We start from the raw sequence: 14,106 nt of genomic DNA, 5'->3' as shown, positions 1-14,106 counted from the left end.
AGAAACGATATATCTATCTATAAATATCAATTAAGTATGTGAATGATGCATCTTTTTACATTGTATGTTATCGAGTCATTCACCTTGATCAATTTCATCTCCACGATTCACCACATTACAATATTACATTGTCTTTGTATGTCTTTGAGGACTTGAAACAAAATCAAGGAAAATTTTCAATATCTTTGTAACTTAAAGAAAATAGTCAATGAAGGTATTAAACTACTATGCATTTTCAATATTCTATGACGTGTTTAGTTTATTGCAAGAGGTGACCAATGAGCACACAGTTCAAATATTAAAAACACGGTAAACATTATGGTTACATAACTGAAGGTAGAAAATTGTGATAAAAGTATTGTACTTAGTCATATCAGGGTGTATGAATTTCAAAATAATATTAGTCACATGTTGTTTGAACAAAATAACATACGTGTACCAAGTTTTACATATTGGTAGGCAGGCAGACAGGCGGGCAGGCAGGTAGGTAGGTAGGTAGGTAGGTAGGTAGGTAGGTAGGTAGGTAGGTAGGTAGGTAGGTAGGTAGAAACGTAGTTACGTAGAAACGTCTACTAGGTAGGTAGAAATGTAGTTAGGTATCTAGGTGGGTAGGTAGGTAGGTAGGTAGGTAGGTAGGTAGGTAGGTAGGTAGGTAGGTACTAGGTAGGTAGAAACGTAGGTAGGTAGAAACGTCTACTAGGTAGGTAGAAATGTAGGTAGGTAGGTAGGTAGGTAGGTAGGTAGGTAGGTAGGTAGGTAGGTAGGTAGGTAGGTAGGTAGGTAGGTAGGTAGAAACGTCTACTAGGTAGGTAGAAATGTAGTTAGGTAGGTAGGTAGGTAGGTAGGTAGGTAGGTAGGTAGGTAGGTAGGTAGGTAGGTAGGTAGAAACGTAGGTGGGTAGGTAGGTAGGTAGGTAGGTAGGTAGGTAGGTAGGTAGGTAGGTAGGTAGGTAGGTAGGTAGGTAGGTAGGTAGGTAGGTAGGTAGGTAGGTAGGTAGGTAGGTAGGTAGAAACATAGGTAGGTAGAAACGTAGGTAGGTAGGTAGGTAGGTAGGTAGGTAGGTAGATCTATGTATGTAGAAATGTAGGTAGGTAGGTAGGTAGGTAGGTAGGTCAGTAGATAGACACATTAAATACAATATGTGGGTTTTAGGACAACAACCAATACATGTTCTTTATTTTCACCGGACAAAAGACATTTCTGATCCCGCAAAATAAATATACACCATGAAAATGCAGTTTATGGTCGTTATTCGATTATGTAATTTCACGATCGGTGTAATTGGTAAGAACACAGACAATGAATTTCTTCCCTGTCTGTGGTAGGAAGGAACTGGCGATAAGGTTTTTGCATGCAAAGTAACGAATGCGTTTGCACATTTGACCGCGAATTCATACAACCAATCAGAGAATTTATTAAGCCATAACCTCAACTTCACACAAATGTAGCATCTGTGTCTTGTCGATCAGCTGGATACTGACATATTTTCCGTTCATAGGAGTATCGCACCCACACGCTACGGTGATGGTTTCCTGCTTAGATCGCTTACCGAGAACCATATTACCACAGACTGGGTTCTTGGTCCAATCAGGGTTATCACCAACACGTACTTCGGCATTTTTAATACGGAAGGCTACAAATTAAAAAGAAAACAGAATTAATGTCCATGTGTAGCAATGACAGTTGCATCTTTATATTATAACAAAACTACAGACTTTAAAGTACGCTTTGACTTCATCTAGTAAAATGACTGAATTCAAGCCAAGTTACCCGTGTGTGGGATATACCGAAAGATTCGTCGTTGGTGGCGCTCTTGTTAACCATGGCATTAGCGGCGAAACCCAGAGCTAAACCCCATGTGATTACTGGCTCGTACATACATGTAGACATGCTAAAGTTTCCAGGTTTAATACAATAATTATGTTTAAAACCCATCTGTGTTTGAAATGGTCAGTGAGATTGCGAAACAGAAGCGCGTAAGTCCTCAGGAGATTACAATAATTAACTGAGAAAAAACATATATAAAATGTCGAAGACGATATTTTCATTGAAATACTAAAAGTGAATGACAAACTGAAAACATTTGAAGATTGTTGCCAGTCTTTAATGTACATAATGAAGGATCTTTCAGTCTACCGTATGGAGGTTTCTTTGTTTGTTCGTTTTGATGAACGCGCTATATTTTCATTATGTCGTATGAAAGGGTTTGTTTGTACAGCTTTGTGTCCTGCTTGTTGACGTGGTCATCACATATATCTGACTTGCAGACGAATACTAAGCCACCTATACTTCTGTATGTAACACATTTATTTATCTTGAAAAGTATAATGTTAAGTGTACTCTGGAAAATATAGACGCCTTCACTCTGACCAAGTATACTTGTAGTATTTCAATGTAATATACTTACAACAGCAATCTTGTCTGTTGGTGATGACAACTTTATAGATGCCACGTGACTCGCTTAATTCCATCAACCACCATGGTTGGAATTCCTTGTTGGTCTGAGTACAAGATTTCCCACTTCTCAAATTAGAATCCTTGTTTCCATCTACTGCCCTGTCAGCAGTTCCACCAACCTTTGCATTTGTAGAACTTTGACTTACAGTCACGCCCTCAGTGACGGGTTTGATAAATGATGGGAATTCACAGGCTTTTGAAGTAAAAGAAAAAGAACATATAAAGAACACTTAATGACATGACCAGTTGAATATGTACTTTAAAAACAGACACATGTTTATTGCGGACTGTATTTAAAAGTTGGCCAGAAATATATATATAATGTATGTATTATCTTTGTATGAGTGTGGGGTGTGCATGTGTGCGTTCGTGTTTGTCTGTATGTCTGTATGTATGTATGTATGTATGTATGTATGTATGTCTGTATGTATGTATGTATGTATGTATGTATGTATGTATGTATGTATGTATGTATGTATGTATGTATGTATGTATGTATGTGTGTATGTATGTATGTATGTATGTATGTATGTATGAACTATGTATGTACGTATGCCTATGTATTTATTGAATGCACATGTGTGTTTGCCTCCCTCCCGCCCTCCCTCCCTCCCCCCCCTCCCCCCTCCCTCCCTCCCTCCCTCCCTCCCTCCCTCCCTCCCTCCCTCCTCTCTCTCTCTCTCTCTCTCTCTCTCTCTCTCTCTCTCTCTCTCTCTCTCTCTCTCTCTCTCTCTCTCTCTCTCTCTCTCTCTCTCTCTCTCTCTCTCTCTCTCTCTCTCTCTCTCTCTCTCTCTCTCTCTCTCTCTCTCTCTCTCTCTCTCTCTCTCTCTCTCTCTCTCTCTCTCTCTCTCTCTCTCTCTCTCTCTCTGCGCTGCCACTTTATACTGGATCGATCCAGTCGATATTACATTTGAAACTAACTTACCAACTGTTGTTGGGATCGTTGTTACATCTGTAATAAACAAAAAACAGAAATTAAGATAAAATGAAACCAATGTCTGTCTGAGCACAGAAACGCGTTCTTTTCCTGCTCTTTCAATGCAAGGAAGCAAATCAAAATATTACCTGCATTTGATGTCATGCAATGTTGGAGCCATCATTTTCAATGTCTTCCTACATGACAATTATGTTATGTTATCTAAAAGACTTTAATTAGGACACCTCATTTCTATTTACATTTATCAATCATAGTAGATGTTGGGTCACTTATCGAAAAGTCATTGAAACCCTACCTGGTGCTGCAGTGGTTGGTGCTGCTGTGGTTGGTGCTGCTGTTGTCGGTGCTTCAGTGGTTGGTGCTTCAGTGGTTGGTGCTTCAGTGGTTGGTGCTGCGGTTGTCGGTGCTTCAGTTGGTTCAAATACTGTGAATATCAAATAAACCCGTCTTTTATTTCCATATTTTACAAATAGTACGGTAAGATTGTGTTTGATTACACTAGTTTCTTGATATCTTAATACTATAAAGGAGTAAATTCTAGAAGAACGACACACCAGAAAAAAAATGAAGTTATTCTTATAACTATTGAGTTGTTTTATTTTGTACATAGTTTGTGTAATTGGTCTTGTTTTAATAAAGCTTTCATTACATCGGTGGTTACATTTCAAATTTCAGGAGTTTACTTCACCTACATTACGCATGATATACTTTAATAAGCTGTTGTTCCGCGTTCGGTTATTTTTTGCCATGTGTCACATTGCGTTATGGCAGTCAGCAGAAATATTATACAATGGGTGAACAATAAATATTCTTTTTGTACGACACGAATTGGCGATTCTTTTTGTATCGTACAGCTATACACATTTCGGTAAAGATCACGTGTATTTTTTTAGACAGACTTCTTTTATTATGTAATCCTATTTCATCCCAGAGTATGTTGTGTAATGTTTGGTGTAAGAGAACTTTTTAAGCTGTATTTATTATTCTTTTCCCTTCTTTCATTTAATTCTGTATATGGATATTTTTTCTGAAATAGTAATAATGATAAGTTATACTAGTTGGCAAAACGAGATTCCACGTAAATGTATGTCTAATGAACTTTATTTTTTATGTTCAAAGTTTAATGTTCTTGGATGCTGCACGGTAAGGCTGTCATCAGATTTAGAAAGATACAGATATTTGCAGTGCTATACATCCTATGTTATTATACGGCAGAAACCGTGGCGTTTCTTATATGGTAGAAACTTATGGCATCTCTGAAAGCTACAACGTAAACTTACATCCTATGTGTTATTATATGACAGAAACGTATGGCGTCTCTGAAAGCTACAACGTAAACTTACATCCTATGTGTTATTATATGACAGAAACGTATGGCGTCTCTGAAAGCTACAACGTAAACTTACATCCTATGTGTTATTATATGACAGAAACGTATGGCGTCTCTGAAAGCTACAACGTAAACTTACATCCTATGTGTTATTATATGACAGAAACGTATGGCGTCTCTGAAAGCTACAACGTAAACTTACATCCTATGTGTTATTATATGACAGAAACGTATGGCGTCTCTGAAAGCTACAACGTAAACTTACATCCTATGTGTTATTATATGAGAGAAACGTATGGCGTCTCTGAAAGCTACAACGTAAACTTACAAAAGCAACTAGAGGATATTTGAACTAACCACCACTGGGTGGCATAAGCTTATAAACACAAGACGTAACGTTGGAGAGTATTTTTTGTTAATAAGAAACGTTAGAATGTGAAAGATGAAAACCATTTAACAATGGTCTGATTTTTCGTCTGATGAGAAATCTGACATTGTTTTTTTGTTCATCAAAAGCCACACTGTACATGCCATTGTAAAACATTGTTTATTTGCCTCAGTGTAAGATTATGTCACTTGTATTGGGGATATGAAGATAATGAAGTTCATACCTTCACCAAACACCTGAACTTCGCAAACACCCATTTGGACACTTTTTCTTTCCTTCCACACAAACACATATCTTCCGCGTAGTTGACAATCCCCACTGTTCTCTATGGGCGATTTAGCATTATTATTGAAGCTAAAACAAATGGGATTGTTTCTCGGCAAGTCGTCATTTCCAACACGTACATTCGAACTTTGAAAAGAGCCTATGATGAAAAAAAAAGAAATTAATGTTTTCATTATATAATTAGTCAATCATATTAGTAACGAAATAAAGATCATAAATATAACCGTAAATATTCTGCTGTTCAATAATTGATGTAATTTTCTACTTGCGATTATCAATACTACTTATGAAAATCAGTGTGTAGAGCATAAGTATGTTTAAGAATGACAAAGTCGAAGCTGTGTTTATTTTGACTGTACTAGTATTTCATTTCAAGTTCAATTCATGCTAAATAGGGGAACAAAAAAAATCATTTTCGAAACTTGAAGTGCGTGACCTCTGTAAAGCAAATTTATAGAGATTGGCAAATCGGGTTCAGAAGAGGTCTGCTAAATACTGGGACGAGGAATGAATTCTGGGAAATAAACAAAGTGAGGAGCTAAACACCTGGCGCAATGGCCTCAGCCTGTTTGGTTATGAGTTGGACCTCTTAACATAATGAAATACAGCTGAAATAAAAGCTGCCTCGCCTTTTTCCACACAATATTTCTCTTTTACACCTTTGTGCTCTTTAAATTTTCCTATACACAAACACATACATTTATCATATAAATATATCTATTATACAAACACGGCAATGTCATTTCAGAATCAGAATCAATACATTGATTATTGAAGGTAAATAAACTCATTTGTCTATGTATCGTATAAACACGAACATGTTTCTTTACTTTTGCCGTTATCTTTTTTTCAAAGCGAAACTGTTTCAGACACACACACACACACACACACACACACACACACACACACACACACACACACACACATTACATCATTCTGTGATAGTAAACTACATCAATGTAACATGCATGTGCTGAAAACGAGAAATTGTGCTTGCATCGAATGTAATGTTCAATTAAATGGTTACTATATATCAGTTGAACGACTCACGTGGTTTATTAGGATTCAAGAAGACTGTTATTCTTGAGACATCGTATTCCTTGCCGAGATCGATTTTGAAATAAGGACCGTTAGGCGTTGGTTTACGTACAAATCCACATGATAGCGGGTTACCATCTACTATTTTGTGTAGATCGATTGTGGTTCCAATACCCGTAACCGATTTTCCTGAAGCGACGTTTTCTGAAAGAAAAAAAATATCACTTTCACTATTTATACCATTTAGGCGACGTTTCAGCTTATTTGATTATGACATTAACAACACATATGCATACTGAATGCTTATCGAAAGGGTAGACTTTCCCCGTCTATATTTCTGTTGGAGCCATTTCGTCTATGTTTTGCTCTTCAACGTGTATTATAAGATAGCATAAGAAAATATTTCAGATGTGGTAATTTCGCCTTTGGACTGAAAGGGTATCCCTTTCCGTAGGCGAACCCGATCGTGGAAGATAAAGGGGACACGACAACATTTAAGAAATGTGATAAATGGTTCCACCAAGGAAGAACAAGAATGGATGTAATATGTATCAGTCAGGCGATTGTACATTTGACAAATGTTATCAAGCACGTGTGTGCAGTAGAGGTCTTCGGCCAGCAATTAAATACTCTTTCAATGTCACTGAATCGGAGAATATACTTACTTCGCACCCGAATATATAGAGCCGGGTTTCAAAAGTCACAGTGTACAGAAAATACACAATTTGATCCTAATAATAATATGATAGTTTTAAATTCAGTTGAATAAATAATTTATTTACCTGACTCAGCATAAGCATTCGTCACTGCAGCAGCAAAAATGACCAACATCAACAGTGCCTTCATCATGGTGTCTTCACTTCGTTGGTTACTCGAATGAATGAAATTGTGGAACGGTGGAAGGCATATTTATACATTCATTGTGAATTTGAATTAGTTATTAAAATAATAGTCATAATCAATAACCTATATTTTGGATACAACGTATCCGTCATACGTAAAAAACACCAACATCTGTCAATCACCTGGTCCGGATACAAGATCACATGACCGGATCCAGAAGAATTGCCGATCTCTTGTTATAGTTTGTCGACAATTTAGTGGATTCGTCGTACCGTTTTGTGTCTGCAATACAACCCCCCCCCCCCCCCCCCAAGGAAACTATTAGAACAATTAATATATATCTGTAACTTAACTTAGCATCTCACAATGCAACTGTTACAATGGACGTGAAATCCAATTACTACTTAATTCCAAGAGTTTAGTTAAGGCAAGGGTTTCAAATCCAGATTCTCGAATTAGTATTATCGTATTAGTGAACTATTCTTTTGTTCTGGACCAACTGTTTATATGTTTCACCCAGACAAGTGTACACATACATAGTAAACCTAATCAGTAAAGGGTCACTAACATACTACAGTAGGATTTACCTTTCCCCTTAAAACTATCGTATTTTCGTATTTTTTTAGCCTGAGTGTATGTTGTAAAACATAGTTGACACGACTAATTACATCATAGAAGACGTAAAGAATTACACATTTTGAATCAATTAAGTATGTTAATGATACACCTAGCTATCAATGTCAATTAATTAATGATATGCCTGTCTATAAATATCAATTTGTATGTCAATATTACATCTTTTTATGTTATCAGAGTCATTCACCTTCATCAATTTCATCTCCACGATTCACCACATTACAATATTACATTGTCTTTGTATGTCTTTGAGGACTTGAAACAAAATCAAAGAAAGTTTTCGATATCTTTGTAACTTAAAGAAAATAGTCAATGAAGGTATTAAACTATTATGCAATTTCGGGGTTATCTGTACTTGTCGTATAACCTGATCTCTTGCCGGTGATGTCATCCCCTGAATATTAAATCTTCACATTACAATATTACACACTTTACTGTCTTTCAAGTTTCAGTGTCTTTGAGTACTTAATATAAAATCAACACGTATTCTATACATTTTTGTAAATTTGACAAAATAGTCTACGAATGTGTTCAATTTATTGCAATAGGTCTATTGGAGCAGAATGCAGTAGAAATTAATAAAGATGATATGCATATTATGATTAAGGTTATACATAATTGACTGAAGAAGATGGTGGACAAAAAGTGCAATAAAATCATCAAATTAATGGTTATTATGTCTAAGTTTGTATGCTTTAAGTACGTTAACGAAAAGGGAAACGGTTGTCTAGTAAAAGAAAAACTTTATCAGAAAGAATTAACAACAAATTATAAGAAGATTGGGTGCCTCCAATATTACTCTGGTAAATATCTATCTCGAAGAAAATCAAATGATTTAGAAACTAGAAATAAAGTGAGACGTCTCTTCTGTAACTTCACATTTCCTAGAAAGGCTATTTTCTGGTGATGTCTTGTCCTCGGTACTTGTCCACCGACAAGACTCAAGTTCTCATTTATGTGATGAATAAAATCACCCTAAAAATCAGTATTTGAGTTCAATATTTGTAGCTAGATCAATAATGTGTCATTTAATACATTTTTTAAAAAAAATGTTGTGGTTGCAAACTCTAAAGATAAATAGTCATTCTATGGGTTTTAAGGGAACACATGCAATATCATACCCTGGTATATTAGAGACCCAGTCCGGCTCAGTTAAGTGTCAACATAGATATCTGACTGAGCAATAGAAAGAGTAGGCCCAGAACAAAATAATAATCTTATTAGGTATCACACCAGGTTTTTTAAACAACAGGTTACTGTTAACCAGGACTTCTATTTATTTTTATTTTTATTTTATTTTATTTTATTTTATTTTATTTTTAATTTTTTTTTTTTTTTTTTTTTTTTTTTGGGGGGGGGGTATTTTCGGAATTAGTAGCATGGATAGTGAAAACAATGTTTGGTACGCCTGATAGCATCATGAAACACGTAATGTATGTTGAACCAATTAAGTATGTTAATGATGTACCTATAACTGTTAATTAAGTATGTTAATGATGTACCTATCACTGTTAATTAAGTATGTTAATGATGTACCTATCAATGTCACTTAATTAATGAAAATACGCTCACATAATTAGTGATATCAGCTTGCAAAATATCAGTCACATGCTGCTTGAACAAAATAGAATACGTGTACTAAGTTTTAAGTTTCTCAAATAAAACATTCTTTCCAATAATAGCATCATAGTCACATTTTTTGCCCCAAAATACTAATAGCGTTAAATAATATATATTTTATCTTTACCTTCTTTATTTTGTTTTGTTTTTTATTTATTTGTTTTGTTTTGTAAGAATATTGCTTCGCTCCAAAAACAAACGAACTGTTGGTCAGATACCCCCTTCTGTTATACTATGACGAAATATGGGGGTAAACAGACGTGCATGAAGGTCATCTTTCGTTTCAAGTTAAATGTTTAAAAATGCTTAGGTCGGTCGGATTATCGTAAACACACACTTCTGTTTTACTTTGCCCAATTATGCTAATTGAGTACCACTTTCACTAAAAATTATTTTGTCAAATAGTAGCAGGGTTCAATGCTTCACTCGTGTAGCATGCATCAGCTGTGTCATTAATTTCGTTAAACATATAAAAATAGCTAATAATGTTACTTGTTATGCAAATTATTGCAGCCTCATGAATATGCACGACCTTCTTACAAATTCTGTATACCCATATATTTTTATGTACTTGTATTCATAAATTTCGTAATTTATAATGTAGAATATATAATTTAATACATATTATATCTCGCTCCTTTAATTGTTTCATTCTGCCCAATCCTATAGGCTATGTGTAAGGAAAAGCAGCAACAATAAATTGGTAAAACGATATATAAGTTATAGTAATTAGTATGGACGAATTTCGCTTTATAACAACATAGAAAACATTACAAAATTTCATTTCTACCAGTAGGATTTTCAGATAATTAACTAAATGCATGAATGATAATATTTATGTAAATTGGTGAAAATGACGTTTCTGAGTCTGAGTTCAACCGTAAGCACAAAAAATGTAAGATAACGTTAACACCAGTCTAACCTTTATTTCCAATTAACATCTCGTTGCTGATGCCATGTAAGGCCAAAGGCACTATAGTTTGACCATTTTGTCTACATGAAAAAAAAATTGCCACTGCATCGTTAACAGCCTGGAAAGATTCATCGTTGAGGGCGCAAATCATGTTCCGTCGGCCCAGAGATTGGTGATAATGAGAGCCCAAAACGACAAATGCTTCAGTAGATGATTTAACGCGACAGCTATCATGGAAGGTGTCAATTCCCGGCACTGGCATGTGTTGTAGATAGAAACACTCGAGACTGCCATCAGATCATGGCGGAAACTTCTGCTTTTATTTTCGGAATCCACTTTTCGCCCGCAATCATTCATAATAAGCATCGATAGACTCCTTGAATAAAAAGCCTAGATGCCACCAAATCTTGAAACTTCGTATTTTACTTTATTAAAACACAACTTTTCGAGCTATGAGTTCTAGCTCAAAGTATGAATAGTCAGGGTTTAAGTGTTTTATAGGGTTTTCAGATATACATGTCAGCAACCGTGCTGCAGCACGTGGCGTGAAAATTTATTAAAAAATGAACATTTCAATTTAAATCAGAAATAACCCTAACAAAGCAGTAGATTAGTCACAGAATATGTCACTGAAAAGACCACTGTCTGCACGTGTCTTATATGTAACATGATAACCTCCACACAAACAAGGTTTAAGTTTTCCGCAAACTCTTTAGTGTTTTTCAGTGACATCAGATAACCTCAGCTCATCAAAACAGGTTTCGGATTCCAAATGTGATTAGTATTATCTTCCCGAGGCCAGACGTTCGCAAAGGACTCGACCAACCGCATTGCATATGTTTCTCGGAAGAATATTCACAGTTCAAAAGTTGTATTCGTCTACAAGTAGCAGTACTTTGACATTTACAAACAACAGGAATAAAACAGATGATACTCAAATTTGAATATCTGTTTATTATCATATTCGTGTTTATTTGTTGATTCGATACTATATTTGGTTCAGATTTAGATTCAGATTCAGATTCTGATATCTGATTTGATCCTACATTTGATCCAGATTCAGATATCTGATTTGATACTACATTTGTTTCAGATTCAGATTCAGATTCAGATTTGGATATCTGATTTGCTACTACACTTGGAGCCATAAGTGTTCTTCAGTGTTTATTCGTCGTTGGTGTCAAAGTAATAGCAATTTGGGGAATAGAAAACACCTGATCACAAGAATATGTTGTCTGCATTCAAAATCTGTCGAGTGCTCTTCACACTTAGGCTGCAGTCATAAGCCATTCGAGTGTGTAAGAAATTTACCGTTTATGGTGATGTGTATGACAGTATATAATCATAAATTCCATTCGTCTGATTCGAAAATGACTACAAACAAGAAAATGACAACATACGTTCTCTTAACAAAACTGTTCTTTTTGAAGTGCACTTTGATCAAGTAAGCTGGGAAAATTTCCTGCAACTCAATACGCCAACTGATACATCGGTGTATTACCTAAGAAGCCAGTCAACACAATTAGCTTTGCTGGTTAGTAAAGGTATCATAATGTATAGGTTTTAGAAAGGGTCACTTTGATTGGTGAAAATCATATCTATTGTCCATGTTACATATGCTTTCCGACCAGAGGCTATCTGTGACTCTCAGTTGTACTGGGCGCAGACTCACAGGACAGAAGCATCCCTGTCGTGACCTCCATGTATCTTGTATATAGACTTTAGGCTCCAGTCTCAAAATGCGTCAGACTCCTTTAGGGTCAGACAAAATGTCGTTTGCTTGTTCATCGTTTTTTGGAAGCTTATGCATGGTAACACTCAACCACAGTCCCTTTATCGCCTCTGTATCGGTGCTAGGAATAATGTTTCTCATTAAAAATATATTTTAAAATATCATTCATATATTTTCGGGGAAAGTAGCAGTACAGTGTCAATCTATCCATGGAAGTACTCCATGATCCAACCAACCATAGCTGGCTGCAGGTCCCTAAAACTGTAGCAATCGAAAGCCTAATACAGATTAACCGTGACGAAAATATAGACTGACTGGCAGTGGCTGTGTAGCATCAACGTAGAATCAAGGGTCGTCAGGGTGGAAATAGAAAAAAATCAAGTAGAGATAGGTTGGCAGACAAATGTTTCTACAATTCGCACTCATATTCCAAGTTAATCGTGTACTATAATTGTTGGCCTTCGCACATCTGTCTTTATCTTCCTGATGTATCCCTTACGTACAATGTATATGATGCAATATTTCTTGGCATTCGGTTTATATAATGAGTATAACAGTGACAAAACTGCTGTTTAGTCCTGTAAAATATTTTAATACAATTGGAAAGCTGTAAATGTTCACACAATGAATAAAAGCACATAAAACAGTATGGAAGTAAACATTTCACACCACAATGAGTCGCCGCTTTAGAATGGGTTTCCATAGATGTGTGTGTATTAGATGTGTTGGCGATTGGTAGTTTGTGTTGTAATGTATTGCATTGTGTTTGCTTCGTCAATGTATGTATTTTGTATGTGGTCTGTGTTTCTATTTTGTTTGCATTTAAATCGAATTGTGTTGTGTTGTGTTGTTTGATGTTGAAACGAAAAACAAAATAACACAATATTGAAGTTTTTAATTTATTCATAGAACTTAAGGGGGAGGGGGTACAAGTTCCGTGTAATTTACAGATAATACAAATGTATAATGAATGCAATGCTTATGTGAAATGCGTTTTTATAAAAAAAAATACATGTTTTGAACATATAAAAGAGCATTTATACATGTGTATGTGTGTGTGTGTGTGTGTGTGTGTGTGTGTGTATCTGATATACCTCCAAATATTGTGAAATTTAACAACAAATATGGCTACTGTTCGACCATATTTGCCTCGGTCGTAAAACACAGTGGTGTGCATATGTCTCACATAGTATACTATACCTTTATGCCAGGTTTGGTTGAAATCAGTTGGTGCATGCCAGAGAAATGAGTGTAAACGCATAAACAAAAAAATATGTAGCGTGCATATGTCTCACATAGTATGTTACTCCGGGCGGTGCCCGTTGGGGACTAAACAGACATTGTATCTGTAGTAGTCAATAATATCTTAAGGTAGTGTAGTGGCAAGTTAAAGTCTTAAGTAAAAGCTTGGTTTTGAATCTGTCACCATTCTAAAACTGTACTGGTGTAACTGTAGTATTATGTTTTGATCGAACAACCACAAAGTATTCGTTGATAGTTGTAAAAAAAATGCTATATCGATATTATCCACAATAAGCAGTACGGAAACAGGTTGAAATCGTGACCAACTTTAAATCAAGATGTAGTGTTTCAATAATCAAAATTAATTACAGTACAAATAAATTGCTGAACTTGGAAAATATTTCCCATTATATTATTCCAACACTGAGATCAACACAGTCGCATTTATGGATGCATTGATTTATTAAGATATTCTTGATAGAGAAATTCTCAGAGTTGCTCTCAAAATAGCCATCTTTGTACAATCAAGGCTTACACGTAAGTTTCCTATAATATAGTGGCCGACTCTGTTTACGAATAACAAATACATTTCACGAAACTTCTCAGTGAAAACTTAAATGTTCCAAAAATATCAAGCCTCAAGTGCTAATATTCCAGCTACAAAATCAAACGTGAAAAGTGAAAA

At 35.5% G+C, this 14,106-nt stretch overlaps 2 protein-coding genes across 2 annotated transcripts in view; both read right to left on the bottom strand.

The window, feature by feature from the left end:
- Nucleotides 1–1,415: 1,415 nt before the first annotated feature.
- Nucleotides 1,416–7,284, bottom strand: LOC144439400 (uncharacterized). Its single transcript, XM_078128687.1, has 7 exons — nucleotides 7,218–7,284; nucleotides 6,448–6,639; nucleotides 5,336–5,536; nucleotides 3,690–3,818; nucleotides 3,383–3,409; nucleotides 2,408–2,650; nucleotides 1,416–1,633 (listed from the first exon to the last, which is right to left on the bottom strand). Exons 1-7 carry the CDS (start codon nucleotides 7,282–7,284, stop codon nucleotides 1,416–1,418), a joined length of 1,077 nt encoding a protein of 358 aa, XP_077984813.1.
- Nucleotides 7,285–13,942: 6,658 nt separating this feature from the next.
- Nucleotides 13,943–14,106, bottom strand: part of LOC144439399 (uncharacterized) — a 6,356-nt gene continuing 6,192 nt past the window's right edge. The window contains exon 3 of the mRNA XM_078128686.1: nucleotides 13,943–14,106. This exon is cut by the window's right edge and continues 1,601 nt beyond it. The gene's annotated coding sequence lies outside the window, so the exon portion shown is untranslated.

Source organism: Glandiceps talaboti, chromosome 8 (assembly GCF_964340395.1).
Source record: "Glandiceps talaboti chromosome 8, keGlaTala1.1, whole genome shotgun sequence".
Taxonomy (NCBI): domain Eukaryota; kingdom Metazoa; phylum Hemichordata; class Enteropneusta; family Spengelidae; genus Glandiceps; species Glandiceps talaboti.
This window is presented reverse-complemented; position numbering and strand designations above follow the sequence as displayed.